General features: G+C 39.1%; 1 protein-coding gene across 1 annotated transcript in view; it reads right to left on the reverse strand.

Annotated features, from left to right (window-relative positions):
• Positions 1 to 2,159: 2,159 nt before the first annotated feature.
• The window catches only part of COG3 (component of oligomeric golgi complex 3), a 31,210-nt gene continuing 13,752 nt past the window's right edge, over positions 2,160 to 19,617 (reverse strand). Inside the window, exons 13-23 of the mRNA XM_048295326.1 lie at positions 19,302 to 19,462; positions 17,041 to 17,146; positions 15,150 to 15,274; positions 13,438 to 13,527; positions 11,463 to 11,583; positions 9,121 to 9,209; positions 8,886 to 9,020; positions 7,798 to 7,873; positions 6,209 to 6,336; positions 5,551 to 5,649; positions 2,160 to 4,326 (exon numbers count right to left, since the gene is read on the reverse strand). Of these exons, the coding sequence (XP_048151283.1) occupies positions 4,297 to 4,326; positions 5,551 to 5,649; positions 6,209 to 6,336; positions 7,798 to 7,873; positions 8,886 to 9,020; positions 9,121 to 9,209; positions 11,463 to 11,583; positions 13,438 to 13,527; positions 15,150 to 15,274; positions 17,041 to 17,146; positions 19,302 to 19,462 (1,160 nt within the window). The 3' untranslated portion in view covers positions 2,160 to 4,296. The remainder of the gene's footprint in view (positions 4,327 to 5,550; positions 5,650 to 6,208; positions 6,337 to 7,797; positions 7,874 to 8,885; positions 9,021 to 9,120; positions 9,210 to 11,462; positions 11,584 to 13,437; positions 13,528 to 15,149; positions 15,275 to 17,040; positions 17,147 to 19,301; positions 19,463 to 19,617) is intronic.

Below are 19,617 nucleotides of genomic sequence, written 5' to 3' on the forward strand. Positions count from 1 at the left end.
CACCACTCACTCAGGTTTCCCACCTCTGACCCCTCCTCAGAGGTTGAAATGCTGTTCTGGCCAGGGCTGAGCCCCACTCGGTGCCAATGTGACTGTCCCAGCCTACTGGTATGTAGCCCTGTCTCTTACTAGAGGCAAACACAACTGGTCAGCACTGAAATAATGCGCTGCTCGTGCTTGGTTGGGGGCTGAGGCCTCAGGGGGAAGGATTCAAGTTGTCTTCCCTGGTGCAGGCATAGACCAAATGCTGGCAGCCCTCACAGCAATATTCTGTACATGGTCACGGGCACATTGCTAATGGAAACAATTTCTGCAGTGGCTGTTCAGGAGGGTGGCAGTGAGCCAAAGCCCCAAGTGTGCAGAACCATAAAGCACTGGCTACTGCTCTTTGACCCCCAAAATTCAGACTTCTGCTCAGAACCATCTGCTCTGTTAGATAAGGAAGTCATCTTCCTTGTCCCACTACTTCTGGGCAGCCCACTCCCAGCCCACTGTTCTGGAAGAGGATCAGCTCCCAGGGGGAGCTGTAGGGTCAGTGTGCTCCACGGGCACAAAGGGAAAGGGCACCCACAGCATGTTGCATGGTGAAAGGCTGGGTTCTGAGACGCAGGATGCCCTCCCACTCAGCCCCACCTCACAGAGTTTAGCATTAACACCCTTCACTCTGCACGGGCTCTCTTTGCAGCTGAAAGATCCAGAGAAGTCACGCACTTAGGCGGCCAGAAAGTAAAGAGGACCTCTTCCTTCAGTCCAAAAACATTCAGCTCAGGAGCCTGCTCTCCAACAATCAGTGTTGCAATATTTTTGGCAATCTCCTGAGTGATATCACTCCTTGCATCTCATTATCTTCTACCTGCATGAAATACTGAAATGCAAGAAATCAGTGCTCACAGCAAGCAGCCACATCAGCATTTCAGACCAACTTTTCCCTTACCAGGGTGGTAACAGTCACTTTGCAATGAAAATAAAGCTCCTTTCTTCAAGCTCACAATGCCCATCTGTACATCAGGTCCTTGTAAGACCAGGTTTGCCTCAGCTGACAGCATGTGATGGATCCCAGTCTGATCAGCAGGGTTACACACCAAAAACTCAGTACCCTGAAGCACATGGCTTCCATCCTACAGCTGGGGAACCGGAGATTTGGGAACTGCTTGTGCCAAGTGTGACTGACCAGCTTGCTCTGGCTCTCAGCCAGACACACCTGGGCTGGTGCAGAGGGGATGGCAAAGAGCAGCCTGCGCACATGGACCAGGGGCAATTCAAGAGAGGGAACACGAGGTCTCTCTTGGGTTTCCAGGCTCCAGCTGATGGCAATTCCCATGGCTTAGTGGTGTGTTGCCCACCACCGAAAGGGACAAACAGTGATTCTTTTTTCTTTTTGCTGTATTTAGAGGCCTTTATATCAAATGTCTGATTTGCTCCACTGTACTGGCTGGGATCCAGGGCTCAATGAGGAGAAAATGCACAAGAGCAGAAAACAGCATTTGTGGACAGAGTTGGATCTACCTGCAGCCATCAGGATTTGCTTCAGCAGCACAGACTCTTCCTCCTTTTCATACCCGCATCACTTGGTCAATACCAAATATGCAGTTTGAGAAAAGGACTATTACATTTTGCTTGAAAAACACATGGCACAGCAGATTTTGCTGCAGGCACCACTGGTGTCCAAAAGCTGGCCAGGCATTCACCTCATTTACAAGACACAATCCAAAGGGCCAGACCCCTAGAGGAGGCTCCAAGCAACCAGGAAGCTCTAGTCACACATCACTGCCCCACACCGCTCAGAGAGAAGCCAAATTCCACAGGGAAGGAGAGCTTTTACTTTGATAGTTCATTCCAATGACATTGTGAAAGCCAGAGGGTGAAGGGAAACTTCATGCTGGCATTATAGGGGGCAAACTAGAAGCTTCTGGATAATGTGTTTTACAACACCAAGGGCCAGAAGAGCACTCTGGGGTAATGAGAAACTCTGGGTAGATGAGTCTTTGAAAATCCAGGCAAGAACAGTCATCAAATACAGTAATACTAGTGTTTTCTGCCACTACCTCCCAAGCTCTCTTAGTAAAAGCCAACTTAGTTAAAATAAGTTCTTGTATTATAGTTGTGGTTCCTTCCTCCTAACAAAATTGCAAGGAAAGAGACTATTTAGTCACACAAGATTGCTTGTCAGTAAAGAAAATACAAATTTACTTTTATTATAACCATAAAGAGGCATTAATTTAACAATTAGCTGTACATTCAGCACTAAGGTATATATCTGTGCCAAATAAACTCAATTCTCTCACTGCTAAAAAAAGAACACTTCTCAGCAATGCATTGCCTGTGCTTACAGGATATTTATTGTCTCTGTATTACAGTTATCTTGACAGACAAGCCTCAGGATACAGAATAAAGCTTTACTCTTGGACCAAAATAGGAGGCAACATTTTTATTTAAAAAAATTAAAACCAGCAAGTTTCTAGTCAGATAATATAAAGCATCTTAAATTAATCTTTTGAAAGTATTTACACTATTTGTAAACGTAAATATCTGAAACTGTACATGTTTAAACAAATGTTCATTTAGCAAACAGGCTGTATAAACTGATTGCTCTTCTAATCTTTCCACCAGCTGTCCTAGAGCTGTCTGGGTACTCTAAGAGAGAAAAAGATCCCAAGCACAAGAGAGACTACTGCCATGGTTTACCCTTCACATCTCTTCTATACAATGTCTGTATTAAGTCAGTCATAACTCTGTACAGTGACCATGCAGTCCTTCTGAAAAACTTTATAAAAAACAAATATACATATATTACAACACACTGGACATTATTTTACAGCCTGTATTTCTACAAAAGTAAAGGGAGAGGGCAAGTTTTTCTCCTTGTTAGTTCCTTTAGTTAATTTTTAAGGAGTCATGTAAGGTCCTATGAGTACCATTTATGTACCTGTGCACCACTGCTGCAACATTTCTTGTGGTAGCTTTCCATCCTACCATCTTATACTCCAGCCTTGTTATTTATAACAGGAAAATTATTAAATCAAAATACCACCCATGTGCAAGGAGATTTCTTCATATTCAAAAGTACAAAACAGGCTTTATAAATAAGTTAAAAATCTGCCACATCACCCACTACAATTTCATTCTGCAGGGCTGCACAATGAAGATTTAAACACTGAGACACTCTGAAGTGCTCATTGCATTAAGGGCCAGGCATTTAGCATCCAGCTTTCCACACAAATGTCCAATTAATGCTCACCCAACAGCCTGCACTGTTTACCACTTACCGAGTACTTAACCTCTCTCTACAATGCAGATTTGACAGCCTTGCACATCGAGTTTCAGGCATCCCCACACTCCTGATTAGCACTTACTCCAGGGCACAAAGGCTGTGCAAGTTCCAGACCCAGTTCCCACTTTAAACCATGTGACACCACCATCTGATCTTGGGAAAGGCAAAAAAACCAACTCTGCCCTAAAACTAAGTACCTGAAAACCTCAATGCTAAGCCTTGCTGGAAAGCATCTGAAAACATGCAGTTCCCTCAGAAACAACAGAAATTATATTGCACAGCTTTCCATTGCAAATCCCAAGGATGTGAGACTCTTTACATGGAGAAAGGCTAGAGTATGAAACTTCAGGTCAGACCTCACAGCTCCCAATCACAAGAGTATAAGAAAGACAGAACATCCAGTGTTCCAAGAAACACTTCACATGTGGGAAATTAAGTTTTCCCAAGCAAGAACCTCTGAATTATTTTCAAGCATGTGATGGATTACCAGGATTTTCAGGGAAGTTAAAGAAAAACTCAGAGCATGCCTGCTTAAGTCAAATTGTCATACCAATGTGCTCACCTTCCAAGTCTCACAAATAACTATTCCTGCTCTCATTTGATTCCCTGCACTGTATAACCAGCGTGTCTTTGAAAGTGTGACTTTCCATTGCCTGTATCAGCTCATTAAGGGAAAGCCAGAATGGCTTTTACATTAAAAAAAAAAACAACAAAAAAGGTTTTCAATTTTGAAAATATCTGGAAAAGGCAGTAACTGAGCTTCCATAAGAGTGATCAGCAAAGGGGTTTTTGTTTCATTTTCTTCGGCCCACTTCTCAAGCCAGTGAACAGGAAGACCTTTAACAAATCAACAAACCAGTTCATTTTGGTTTTTTTCCCTAAAACAGGGTTTAGCAGCCTGGATAGTTTTGATGCAGACTGGACTGCACAGTGGTATCCTTCGTTTACTTTAAGCAAATGTCTTTGCATTCCCTTCACTGCCTGGCATTCAGCTGAAGCTTATTCCAAGCAGCCTCACTGTTGGGCTACTTGGACATAGACAACAGTAAGTTCACCTGAAAGACAAAATGAAAGCCTATGTTAGACAGAGCAACCAAGTTACAAAATTGATGTATCATATTTTAACCTTTAAACAGGATTCCGGGGAAGCACATTAATCAGAAGACAATTACAAAACAACAGCCAAAATTTCCATTTAAATGCCTACTCACAGGCTTTTTAAAATTCAGCTGCTGATGATGCTGACCACTCATTTCAGCAGTCAAAACTACTGTGACAAACTTCCTAAGATATCTTCATGTGTTGTCAAGAAATTCCAAAGAACTGGCACACTGGCAAAAAATGTTACCATTCATCTCAAATATCTGAAACACATTTGGGACCCTTCACAATATTTGTTTCCTACACATTACAATATTGTTTTCCATACACTTCAGTTTGCAGGATAAGTGAGCCCAGGGTTCATCAGATAAACAATTAGAGGAAGCCACCTCCTCTAGGATAACCCCACCTCCTTATGGTGCATCACTCCCACTCAGTGCTCCAGGACAGTTATCACACATTCCTGGGGCCACACGCACTGCAGGCAACATCCTCTAATCCATAAACTAGATTACCTGTTTAAATACTGTCATCCTGTGATAATCAAGATTCTACCCACATTCCCTAGACTACTAAGGTCCAAGTGACATTTTTAAAAGCCTACTTGGTTTCTGACAGAGAATCCTAATACAGAAAATTCTTAACCCAAATCATCTCTGAGACTAAAGACCTTACCATGTAGGGTTACACTTCCACAAACATCTGCACATTTCCTCAATACAATTCACTTCAGATGCACTCTAGTAATTCATTCTCGTGGTTCCTAAATGTAAAAGCTGCTGCTTTTTGTATTTGTCAAAAGCAAGATGCCTTCAAATGCACAGGTTTTTTTAAGGCATATTCACTGGCTTTGATACCTTTCCAGGAAGACAATGCCAGGAAATGGCAAGACTCTTCTACAGTGCTGTACAACCCAATCCCCAGCAACATCAATCACCACCTTGGTTTAAGAAAATCTATTAGATATTTATTAAAAAAACCCAACCAAACAAAGCCTCCTCCTAGCTGAGAGCCTAAAGATCAGAAAAAGCCCAAAGTTTAATCATCCAGGATTAAGTAGGATAAAAAATAAATAAGGACTCTGAACACTGGAAATACAAAAAATGAAAAAAATCAATGTTTAAAAAAGCCAGTCACATGGAAGACCAACTGATAAAATAGGGAACTTCAGTATATACCTGTTCCATTGAAGGACAAGCTATGATCTGGAGGTCTTCATTACTAAATTCTTCCTTTAACAGAGTATGGAGTTTCTGGAACATTTGCTGAATGTTATTCTTTTAAAAGAAAGAAGAAAAAAATCAATATTAAAAAACGTAACACCCATCTTAAACATGAACCAGAACAAGCACAATGTACATGGAATAGCTACTGAAGTGATGGGGTAGGGGCAAGCAGCCAAGCTTTAAGAACTTGTCTAAAACAAGCACCAAAACAGCTACAAGGAATCCACATTAGTTGTGAGATAAAAACTTCAGCTAAGATGTGCTAAAGTGAAACACTGAGTCCTGCATCTGGAAGTTTAAAACTCAAGCTTGGTTCTTCTGGTGGTTTACAGTAGGTTTTCCACTGAATCTGTATCATCCTCTCTGCCTCTGGTGTTCCTGCCATGCATAAGTGACCAAAACCTACTGGTTTGGTGTTGGACAGAGTTAATTTTCTTTATGGTAGTTCATTTGGTGCCAAGTGGAAGATGTACAGAATAAAGAGCAGCAGTTACTTCCCTGTCATATGTGTGTGTTGTGTAGCAGAAGCAAGAGCAGTTTGGATTTGGCTTTTTTAAGCTACAGATAGCACCACGAAACACCTCCAGGAAAACATGGCAGCAATACTCACCCTGACTGGCTTAAACAGAATTAACTCTGTATCTTTATTGGACAAGTATAAGGACATGCTTCGTAAAGTTGATGGCAACTTTGTTTTTATTGTCTTGTAAGTGGAAGAGACTAGATCGTTGATCTTTGCTGAAAGTAAAAGAAAATATGTTTAACAGGCTAAAGCAGAGTTCGGCTCGCTGAAACCTACGCTCCAGAAAATCACCTCCACTCTTCTGGGCAGATCATTACCACAGGTTTGAGTGGAAGGGAGAGAGGGGGCGGCTGGGCTGTGCAGTATCAAACCCATCACAGGACCACAGCGTGCCAGATACTGCTTCCTTTCCCTGCAGAAAATGCATCCACCCCATTTCTGAAAGCTACCACACCCTCCTGAGGTTTCTGAAATCACAGCCCTCCAACAGCAACAAAAAAAGCAAAGTTCTACATAGGCTCCCTCCCAGAAAATTTACCTGGAAAAGGAACTGCTAGGAAATAAACAGTGCTAGTAAAGAGAACAGAATATCACAAATTCTCCTTATTGATCACAGGCCGTGTCTGTGGGAGGAAAGACTGCACCGTAATCTGGATTTTGAATCAATCAGACCGGAATCCTCTGTCAGACAAGACCCTCTCTCTTTATTGCTCGGAATTTTAATGATTCTACAAGATCATTGCTTAAAGGCCAGGGGAAAAATACATTCTGTAGTTTTAAAGTACTGCAGTTAATATCCTATGTGGGGTTTTCCCCCCTTCAGCTTCTGCCACATCTAAACTTTTTGCCTAGTCCTGTTTCCCAGACAAATGACTCCAAGAAACAGCAGAAGCTCTACTTCAATCTCTACACACATAATTATCTCCAAACAAACATTAAAAATACTCCTGAAGAAGTGGGAGATGTTAAGTAGAAGCTCAAGTTAGCCCTTGAGAGTGTCTGACCCATTGAGCAGCACTGAATTATGTATGAACATGGCTGGCTTTGCATCTTAAGAATATGATACAACAGAAGGTTCCAATGTATGAATTGGAATAATCAGATTTTTCCACCCAGAAGCACAACTTTGTAATATGAAGAGCAAAACAACCTAGGAACATCTAAAACTGCTCCAAATGTTCCTATGAAGCATTGACATTTAAATTTTTAAAAAGAGGGAAACAAACCCGGATTCCATTTTTGCATAATGACAGAAAAACTGAAACCAAAGTAAATACCAAATGTACAGACAATAAGGGCTTCAATGAGGATACATTCTTTCCTACAAAAGCAAAAGCTTTATCATAACGTAATCAATTAATTCCTTAAGCACATTCTGTATGCAGTTGCAGAAATGCTGTTTACATGCAAGAACAGTCACAGCTTGAGAAATACTCAAGGCATTAATCTAGTGCACCAATTAATTACATATTCTGAAGTTTGTCAGGTTTTTAGAGCTGGCTTAAGACATTTCAAATAGCACACAAGCAAAAATGAAAGCCAGGATTTGCAATAAAAAGGTAGACAGTTCTTATATGCAGAATTTTTCAAAATCAATCACAGTCTCTCAGTCCAAGTTATTCTGACCACCTCTTCAGTTTCCTATTAGTAACATGAATATAAACCAAAGTAAATACCTGGCTGTGCCCAAGGTTGCTGTGAAAGGCTGTAATTGGGACCTCCTTGAGTGGCCATTGTTTTTAAAGCAGCTACCTAAAACAAGTAAAATCAACAAAATGATGTTTCTTTCAGTTGAGTTCACAACAAAGTGACCAAATAAAAATAGCGCAACTCAGATACCACAGTGCATGGAATCTCCACTGCTCTCTCTCTTCTATGACCTGACTTAACAACACACAGGGGAAGCAGCTTGACAGAAATGCAATTCAAAATTACAGCTGTGATAAATTCTTGAAAGTAAAATTCAAAATGGGATTAAATTTACAAAGATGTTTAGGCATCTAAGGATACAAAACCTCAAAAGAGATTTATCCTTAAGCAGCTTAGTCAAACTCCCCAGATTCCAAATGAATCATTGAGATCACTCAGACAATCTATCAATCTCACCAGTTACCCATCTACATTTTAGGCTTGCCACTGACCTCTACCCCAGCGTGACAGGTATGAGTAAATTTAATACTGTAATCTTCTAAATTCTCAAAAATCAGCAGCTGGGATATCTGCAGTCCATGCAATGCTGTAGCCCCACTTTCTGAGAGGTCACGTCACTTATTCTCAGCACCTACAGTCCAGAATATATCCTATTGTGAAGTTTTCTCAAGATACCTAGAAATCCTGACCTCTAGAGCAGGTTCTAGAATGAAATGTATTGTAACAAGACATCTCATACTCTAAGACCTCCCTCAAGAACACACATGACCCAAGGCTGTTTTTGAAGGCTTACAAATGCAGTCAAAGTGGTTCTGCAAAAAGAAAAGCTCCTGCCAACATTCACACACCTGTTCCAATTCAATGAAAAGTTAAAGCTTCTTGATCAAAGAACACAAGGGTTAGGGTTGCTTTTAAAAACAAACTATGTCATGTTCCTTTAACTCATTAATCTCAAAAATGCCTGGAAAATTGCTTTGTTGGAACTTAAAAGGAAAGAATATTATCTTCAGCTAATCACAGAACACTAGCAGCTTGTCCTATAACCAATTTAAATACTAATTCCTTTGTCCTACCAGTACTTCAGTTAGGTTAACAACATACAACACCTTTGTACCTTTGTCATGAACTCCTCCAGCTGTTCTATAAACTGTTTGGTTTGCTGCTGAATAAACTGCTCACAAGCTGATTTCAGATGACGATCTACGTCTTTCTTGGAGTCGATATAATGTTCTCTGATTTCTGGAGTACCCTTAAACAGAGAATGACAATTCTCTTCTTTTTATTTGCCAGAGATCACCCACACACTTAAATGACCCAATTTTTCTTAATGCAGTAAGACTCCACATTACCTCCAGTAAGAACTGTATCAAGGCGTTGTTGCTGTTTAGCCTAAAAAATCTTGAAACTGTCTTAGGATTCAGGATTTTAAATGCTGCATCTGTGAATCAGAAAGTCACTCACACTGTAAGTCAATGCCATTCACCTCCAGGAACTACAAACTCTAATCCCTCATTTATGCATAAAAAATGGCCCAGCATGAATGATTATAACTGTAACATTAATGATGCACAAATGCACATGCACAGAAGCACATAAAGCTTAATTCACTATTTTTCAATGGCACCTATGGTACACCTGAACCTAACAGTTGCACAGTCTAAACAGATAAATAAATTACAAGAAACAAACAAGTTACTGCAGTGCTATGAGCATGAAAATTGTGTGAGCTCTCTGCTTCCTGTTACTGTATCTCCAAGTGGAAGACTTTTACATAAGCTATTTAAGCGTTTACAAACAATATGCAGAATTTTGCACACACTGCCTGGGAAAACCAAGTACAGTTGCATGAAAGAACTACAAATTGGTGCTCTGAACTTAATTGTTTTAGTTAGGACTAAAAACAAAGCATCAAGGTTGATAAACATTCATGATTATGTTCTCCACAGAAGTCCCAAGAAGGAAAACCAACAATGTCTGTAACTAAGACAAGATACTGGAATTACATCTATAGTCTTAACAGGATGCTGTCAAGCTGAAATCTAGTCAAATAGGGAAAAAGAAAATTATCAATAGTTGCAGTATAGCTTATTACCCTACTGTCAGCGATTTAACATCCTACACATCTATCTGGTTTCTTTTTTTTCATTTCAAAAGGAATTCGGCACTCTGTATAAAACAGAGGGAGGGAAACAAGACCTAAAAGAAGTGTTCTCTGAGGCGTTAAATAAAGAGGGAATACCAAATACGCAGGCTTGTAGGTTTTGCACTGAACTAAGAATCTGCACTCCTACGCAGTGAAAGGTGACCACAGAGAAAGATTATTTTGTTCTCTGAATTTTTTACCAGAAACATCAGAAATTCCAAAGACTTCCCAAATTCTTGTTTAGAAGCCTATGAGCTAGTCCTTTATCCCACTGCATATTTCAGTTACATGAACCTTAACATTATACTACTTCAAAAAATTGGGCAAAAGCATGACTTTTACAGTAAGCAGTATCTCTTCGTCTGTAAATACCAAATTAGATCTTAAATCTGTGTGCAGGAAGTTTGTCTAGAACACAGTAAAATTATTAGCCAGGTTATTTTTCTTCTACAATTCATCCCAAATATAAAAGCCCTACTGGCCTATGCTAAACCACAGAAAGAACTAAGCACAACATACATATTTTCAACACCACTGCCTCCACCACTCAACATAAAGAAAGTATTTTCCAGTACTTACCACTACCACCTGCAAAGTACTGGCTGGCACAAAAATTTATTCCATTAAATGAAGATGGAGAACAAACTTGTGTGTCAGCCAGGACAAGACACCAAAAGGATGTATTTGCCCTTTAACCTCCAGTCAACTAGAAACCACTCAACAGGTAGGAGGTTTCATTGATGTTCAAATGCAACAAGTGAAATGGTTAGTGTAAGAAATGCTTGCTTCAGAGTTAAGACTGCAGCAAATCAGACAGCAGGAAAGAGGAGTTACTTCTTCAGCTTTCTCTTCTGGAATGGAAGGAGAGAAACTTGACATGCTTCCCGTAGTTTTTCCCATTATCCTTACAGCTTGGAAAGTGCATGACAGTTCAGTTTTGTATTGAGAGCTTTTTTCCTGAATTTTACAGGGGAACAATAGTACAATTTCAAAAACCATGGTCGTGGCCACTACTTCTATTTTCACTTCCTACAAGAGACACGCTTGCTACATAATACCACCCAACAATACTATTTATTGAACTTGCAAAATAAAAAATCCTTCCCAAAACAAAAAAGTTCACACAAAGGTCCAGGAAATCTTAATTTGTTCCAGGTAAGTTGACCATGTATTGTTAAATTCACCTGCTAAGCACCAGTAAGAAGAGATATTCCTTTAACGGGTCAGAAAAGGGGAAAGACACGTCTGTGCAATAGAAATGTAGATTACTTAGCTGTTCTTAAAAAAGACTGGATAAATAAGTTAGGTCAGCAGCAAAAGCAGGCAAACGCATTTCATACAAAAATAAAGAATTTGTTAGCTACATCTTGAATTGCCCTGAGGAGGAGAACAGTTTTGGTTTTTTTCAGAGAAGCTAGGAACAAAGCAAGAGATTAGAAAAAAGCATACAGGTCATTGCAAGTGAACATAAAATAAACCCAAAACCTGTGCTGGCACATTAAGGGAGGACAATCCCATCCCATTCTGTAGCCAGCAACTGTTTAGTACCTCTAGTTTTCTTAAGGTCCAGGGAAATTTCCTTAATGGTGAAATCAGTGTGGAAAGGAGCAATTTGTTCACGAAGAATCAAAAGGTGTTTTATTAAGAAAAGCTGTCCATCAACGTGGGTCTACAGCACAAGAGAAAGAACATGCATTACATGTAAAAAAAAAAACAAAACCCCAAACAATTAAATGAAGAGCAAAGTTTCAACATTTCCACTTTTACTAGTTAACAAGCTTTTTCCATTAGTCTGTAGTGCCATTAACTACACTGTGGGATCAACAAATCCCACTTCTGTACTATTCCTAATACAGTGTACTACAGAAGCAGACTTTATTCCCATTTCTTAGAAGAATTAGATCACACAGCCGTATTACTAAATGTCCCCATTAAGTACAGGTATCCACTATTTGAAAGATACAAATTTATTCTTCTTAAGAGAGAGGAATTATTTCATGCAATTCATATAATTTATAGTTGAAAAACATGAAGTTCTAAATTTGTTTTCATCATTACAATGACTAAAAAAAGTTAATGTTCCTGTAATAACCTTGATTAACTGTGCTTTTCTGCAAAGGTCTTACAGCGCATTTCTCTCATGTCATTAAACACAAAGCTTAGTTAATTTCTAAACAGTACAGCAAAGATACAAAGAATAAAAGAAGGCCAAATTCACACCACCGAGATGATCAGTTTTGCACTGCCTGTTATTTTAGCTACATGCTTTATACTGAGTGCTGGTTTTAATCTTTAAAGTTCATGGCTCACTGAGGTGAAAGGAGAAGGACTCAAGAATTCAAATTTGCTTTTGCAAGCTGGAGAACTTTCCTTGATATAATGTTAAATAAAACAGAAAAGAAGAAATCAGATTTAAATCTGCAGTTTCAACAAATTGAAATTTCACAAGAAATGAGTGGTGGAAAGGGCTTCTTGAGTTGTTTGGGTTTGGCTTTTTTATTAATTCTTATATGCATCATTTCACCAGAAAATGTTAAATTAACATGCAGCAAGAACAAAGTGATAGAGATCCTAGTTCTGGGCCAACCTATTTAGGGGTCACTGCAGGATGAGTTTCATTCTCTGCAATACTTTTAAGTCAATGTTGGCCAGGTACACAGTGCTGGAATGGGTATTTAACTGTAGAATTCTGAATCAGTTACACAGAAAATAGCTATCTGCTCAAGCTAAAGGGAAGTGTAGCTTGAATTTCTTTTTAAAGATACTATGTTTAACAGATATTTTTCAAAGGACACTCAAAAGAAATACTTCAAAACAGATCATTTCCAATCAGAACTAAAACTTTTTTCATTACTAAATATTTACTGCTTCTAAAAATCCAACAATTTTAGCCTACTAAGACTTTTTTTTTTAAATTCATTTACTGGCTGTTAGGAATTAGCAAATTACTACAGGATTTAAAGGAACTGTGACAGGAAAAAAGAAAGTTTACTCCAACTACTTAAACTAACAGTTAAAGTTTAAATGACCTGATGAATCTGCATTGAATTCTGAGCAACACATGAGATCAAACATTTTGACAGTAGAGTTCTGAGCAGAGAATACTTAAAACTTCTTCCCAGTGAATGTAACAGTCAGAAAGATTTTTGAAAATTCAAACAACAGAGGCAGAGAAAAAGAGAAAAGAATAGCAGGCAGTGAAAATAAATACAGGGAGCAAAGTCCTCTAGCAGAAACTTTTCTTTAGGCATCACTTCCCATGGGTTAGAGCAGCCTGTAAACACAACTGCTATGATCTGTATTCCACCTTTTCAGAGATAGGCTAGCATGTAAATCATTGTCTTTGCCCTGCAATACATTAACCATAACTAAGAACTGGCAAATCCATCAAGTCTCTAGAGGCAGAGTAACATGCCTTGACTAAGATTTTAACAGAATTCTGAACTGCTGCTTCATGACTTTAGATATACAAGGGGCTGGGGGTGGGGACTGTGGAAATCATACCCAAAGCACAGATTCTGACCTTGTTTTTGCTGATGGAATCAGCAGCTCCCAGCAGTGACTGGATGCAGGCAGATAAGGCCTCTTGTGATAATCCCTGAAACACTGCCCTCTGCAGGGAAGAGGAAATCAGACCAATAAAAAAGGTGTTAGCAAAGCTTAAGCAGAATTTTAAGAGTTGCAGTTTGTGAACAATGTGTTCACCACCTTACAGAACTCCAGATTAACTAGCTACAAACATACTGGCTAAATGCAGCGACACAGGATGGAGCATTCACATACAAAAGCTTGCTACAAGCACTCACGCTGGATGCAGGTACCCACACAAGCATGCCCTGCTCACCCTGCAGCTCTGAACTGGCAGCTGGGTAGTGACATGGTCAGTGACACCTCACACATTCAGAGCCAACAGCATGAACGGTGTTTGCTGGGTAACCTGACCAACACCTCTTTGTGTGTCAGGGCAACTACCTGTGCGTGCAAGCTACATCTGCAACAGACACGAGATCATTCAAGTGATCTTAACCTCAGGCAGACTCAAATTACCTCACACTTGTGACAGCTTAGTAAACAAATGTGACAACTACCATGGCCCAGGGGACATGGATCAAGTCCTTAAGTGGCAGCAACACGATCCTACGGCTGAGCCAGCCACAGGAACACAGCCTGCCCATGGCTGTGCACTGCAACGGAGCACATGAGAGCCCTGAGTGCTCCAGACTTGCCAGCACCACCTCATTCATGTCTTCCCTATCTACAGGGTGCAGGCAAGGGGTACCAGTTCTGCTACAGTATCTCAGAGTAGAACTAAATCAACCTCTGTGCAGACACACTATAAACGAGCCTTGCAAACAACGCAGAAATCACCTCATTTATAAAGGCCTAGCTGAAAACAACGGCAAATATTCATCTATCTTTAATGGGATTGATATTTTAAGCAATACAGCATTAGTATTTTCCAGCTTCTTTTTTAGCAATAGCATCTTGGCAGGAGTTTCATATACACCCATCAAAGATACTTTGAAATCCATTAAATGCATCTAATAAAGATACAACACATGCAGAAAAGCAAAACCACTTGCATCAGTTTCTTCAGAGGCTTATCAGCCTCATATGCTGTTAAGTAAGCAACATAAAACAGATTCTAATGGGAAAGTCTTAAAATATGTGTTAAATAAACACTGCTTCTGTCTCTGCTAGACATGAAAATTTCTACTGTCTTAAACTTTGGAAATGTCTCCTACATTTTGAAACATGAAGAAATGTGCCACAAAAACATTTTCACAACATTTCCAAAATGTAGAAGCAGTAGAGTCACCATTTTTAAGACCAGAGACATCACACAAACACATTCACAACATTCATGTAATTTCAGCAATAAAACCATTCCGTGTAATTGACCCAGAACTTTCTATTTTTTCTTGTCCTATTCACTCCTCAACTTTGGTGAGACCAGTATCTTGAACATCAGACACTAAATTATTTCTGTAACAGCAAAAGCAATAAATGTACAAATCAGTGCCATTTTTCTAATTCTACAAATATAAAACTGTCTTAGAAATGATGACCTAAGTTTGTCAGTTCACTTGTTTTACATAAAGATAGCAGCAGAAAGACTAAGAGGTTAGAGGCCAGTAGTTGTCCATTCCTAGTTTGTATTAAAATATTTTGACACGGTGCTATACACGCTTTATAACTTCACCTAAAAAATTAGATAAGGAAATTTTTGCATACATCTATACATCTGTACAGTTTGGAGAGACACACTAGAGTCCTTCTGACAGTAGGATACCACATTCCATGCAGATCTGCTGGTGAAATCGTGGTCTGATGCCTGGGATTAAGGGATTCAGTTGAACCTGTTTAAAAGCAAAATACACACATGAAAAACTTGCCCATCTGTCCTTTCAACCAAAGGAGACTGTAATATCGACTGCATTTTATACTCTCTACACAGAAATAAGACATTGTATTTTACTCTAACAGGTTCACTTTTTTTCCTTCTGAGGGGGTCAGTACTAGATTTCGATGTGAATAGAGCACAAACGTGCGAAAGACATGAATTTGCTTTCAGGGGTGGCCCAGCTCGACCTTTTTTAATGAGTTAGTTTTACAGCACGTCTCCAATGACACACACCTCCCATTCAGCTAAACAGCTGAAATGATCAGTTACTTTAAAAAATAAAAGCACAAGAGAAAATAGGAAAAAGAAATGGTTAGAGATCAAGGACTTACAGGAAATGCTTAGGGAAAAAAAAGGAAAAAACATTCTATTAATTTTATTTCTTCATGCTTTCCTTTCTGCTGGGGATAATCCTACATGGATTAAACAGCTGCAGAAAATATAGCGTTTAAACATAACTTCAATAACTGCAAAAAGAACAGCAAAACCGATTTTGTAATGAGGTTGTTGCAAACATAAAAAAGTGCTCCTCCTGAGTAACCTTCATAATAATACTGTATGCTCAAAATGGATTTTCACAACACCTGACAGACCGAAGTCTGATGGAAAATGTACTTGTGTTTATGTGATCAGTGCAGAAATCACCTGAAATAATCCAGTAATATCTTTCTACCTTTTGCAACTATGAATTTATTGTCACAGTAATTAGAAAGCCTGTAAAATCTTGAGCTACCAGTTGGAGGTTCCTAGGCCATTTGTTAGTCATTTCAGCTACTCCTGCAGGTACTGAAATGGGAGAGAGGCACCTCAGAAGGGAAAATAATCCAAATTATCTCAGACACATATCCTCAAATTATACCACATAGGTTCCTTCCATTTCCTGAATGCAGGTGAGATTTACAGGACTTGCAAGTTCCATACACCTGGGGTGAAGTATGATGAACCCTATTCTCAATGGGATTTGTGGGGTCCAGCTAGAAACACCTCTGCAGACCTTCCAAGCCAAAGGCAAGAAACTACCATGCAATCAAAAAGGATACGAGAAACAAGTGATAAAGAGCTGAGAAAGATGCTGCTGGGGAAATAATGCTGTACCATTCTGAACAATGATAAAATAGAAGGAGAAATTCTTCCTGGATCTTTGACGATAATTTACATATTTGTAACACTCGAATGACTGGCATCAGAACAGCCACATTTTATGAAATTTTATTCCAATTTGCTGTAATTTACAGACACACGTGTCACATGTTTAAAATGTCAAGGACTAAATTAAGAATTATTGTAAATACCTGCAATTTAAGAGATGTGCCTGACACACCAAATCACCTTTCTCATCTTAGCACAGCTAACAAACCAAAGCATCCTCAAGTACATATCTTGAAGGCACGGCTACTTTTCAGTGGAGAATACAAAAGCTCAGCTTTATACTTTATGTAAGTACAATAGATGCTGTTGGCTGCAAAAGTAGTTGCTTCACAAAATGGACTGCACTGGGAGCACAAAGAAATGCCACCAAAAGAAGAAGATTAGGCTGTTTCTCATAAAAAAATATAAAACTAAGAACTTTGAGACAAAGTTCGCCTCTCAAAATCACTTATGAATTTCTCTAGGAAAATAACCCTTTAAGACACATGCAAGTTTCTCACAGATGGTTCAAGTTAATGCTCACATCCCATGAGCTTTATGCATTAATTTGACAATATGAGATGTATTTCATACCAGATTTAACTAAGCTGCAGGACTCGGGACCTTCTAGCCGGACATCTGAAAATGAAGCTTCAGATGGCAGCTTCTTCTGTTCCTCTTTTAAACTCTGTGCAATTTGCTGCAAAGAAAGATACACAATAATATTTTAATATCACATAACACTGCTTTGGTTACAACAGAAAAAAGCATGCTGAATTGCAAAGGGAATCAGCTGCACTCAGCTCCCAGTGTTTCAAAGACATTTAGAAGAAATAGGCAGATGTTTCCAAAACAGTAGCAGAAATATTGCAATAAAATGAAGATTCACAAATACATATGTGTGTAATACACTGTTCTTTCCATTTTGCCTGTTTTTACTGATCTCTAAATAATGACCTATAAAGCCACCTAGAAAGAAAAGCTCAAATTAGGGTAACCCAGCTCAACACTTACTTAGATTTTAAACAGATCATTTTTGTGATGGCTTTTTTTCCATAAATGATATGTGCAGATGGCCTGAAAGTACTCTCTAGTTTATTCCCTGCAGGAGTTCAACCAAAAGCTTTCCCCTAACATTGCTCAACATTTCCACACAACCTTTTCCACTACTTGGTCTGCTTCAAAGCAACAAGAGGCAGCAAGAATGGGCAAAGAACTGCATTAATATTTGAGCAGAACAGCACAAGAAACATCTCTGCCCTGTGCTTTTAGCATTTTAATAATTCATTTACTAAGACAGAAGGTCTCTCTAAATAGCAAGGTTTTGAGGTTTAAAAGCAATCAAGTAGCAAAATGAATCTCAAACCAGGCAAAAACAGGAGTCTTATGAGCACATGTGAAGAGCAGCATAATTTCTCAACATGGAATGAACTTTCTCTTCCTAACTGAAGGGCCACAGGACCCTTGTTAGAAAATAAGGCTTCATACAGACCAAGCAGCAGCATCACTTGCCTAAAGATGTTCATTAGTCTTTGAACTTTCAGTACAAAGAGCATGTACTCAACAAACTCACTAGCTTCAGCATTTAAAACCCTATGGATATCCCACATAATTGCCAAAGTACAAACTGAACACAAAAGAAGCTTTAATGTGTATAAAGACAATATCATCGCAACATGAGCTCACTAGTGGTAAGTTTCTCAGTGTTTTGCCTGTTTGCAGGCAAGAACTGAGCACAGTAAGATACAGTTACTATGTTAATTTCTTTCAGCCCACAGCAAAATACATATATTTCAGGTAGACAGAGAGACAGACAGACAGACATAGATAGATAGATAGATAGATAGCCAGCCTCTGTGCTCTATATAAGTAATGTTCTGATTCTGAAGTCAAACAGCAGCTTCTCTACCAACTGGTCAGCTGGAAGTCCTACAATTTTCTAAGCACCACCAGCTATTCTGGCAGCTAGATGGAAAGCAGAATACAGCAATAAAATTTGGATTTCCAACAGTCCATGTTGGAAAGGCCATTCTCAGTCACCTCAGTCCTTTAAAAGCTCTGGTCTCCCATTACAAAGTGAATGGCAATAGTTACTTGGAGGGGAGATTTTTACTAAGTTTTACTACTTCCATGCAGTGTTCATGCAGTTGCATATCAAATGCATATCAAATACATCTTGTTCTAATCAAAAACTCATTTCAGGTTTCTCATTGCCCATTTATTTATTTCTGTGAGTTGTTTCATTCTGAACCTCTCATCAATATAGTATTAACTTTTTAAAATAAGTAGAATTAGTTTGATCCATTTCAACAGGAATGTTGCCTCAAAGGATTTGGAATGACTACAGAAATGGCTAATACTGATAGGGACTTGAAAAATGTTACTGGAAGCCATTACTAACATGTTAAATTATCTAAAGCAAGTCTCCTCTCACACTGCCTGAGCATAGGGTACACACATACCTGCCAATAGCTAGCTGACCAGTTATTCTAAAAACAAACTTGCAGCTAACTGGGGCTGTCTAAAGCTTCTCTTCAATTCCAGCTCAACTAGAAAATACACTGGGTAATACCTACTACTTATGAATGTAAATAAAAATTCAGAAGCTTCAAGTTTGGATAAAACTGTTAACTGTGAGAACTATTGTCAATGTCACTAAGTTTGACATAAACAGTTTTTTGGCATCTAGTTTAGGGTCATAAGTTAATCAGCAGGTGTCAATTTGAAAATGCCAGTAACACTAAATATACCTAAGAACTGGAAAACCCAAGCTGCAAAGCACTGTACTGCACGACTGCATACACTGCATGTAAAAAGAACACTAATCAAGGACAATGAAAAAGCTGAGGCTGTACCTCCATCATTTCCAGCTTGTCGGGATAGGCAAGGTCGCCTGGCGCAGGCTTGTAGCCAGTGATGTCAGTCTGAATGTAAATATGTGTCCTATAGACAAGGCGCTCTTGTACATCTTCCAACATCTGCTTGACACCAGCTGCAAATGCACCCAGTTGTTCAGCTGACAAAGGGAAGGAAGGCACAAACTTGTTAATTACAAAACAAGCTCACAGAAACCTAAGTTTGAAATACCACATATAGAACCACAAAAACCTGGCTTGCTGCAGATGGAGTCTGGCTATTTTTGGAACAGCAGCATGCAGACAAATTTGTGAC

This window comes from Corvus hawaiiensis, chromosome 2 (assembly GCF_020740725.1).
Source record: "Corvus hawaiiensis isolate bCorHaw1 chromosome 2, bCorHaw1.pri.cur, whole genome shotgun sequence".
NCBI classification, from domain to species: domain Eukaryota; kingdom Metazoa; phylum Chordata; class Aves; order Passeriformes; family Corvidae; genus Corvus; species Corvus hawaiiensis.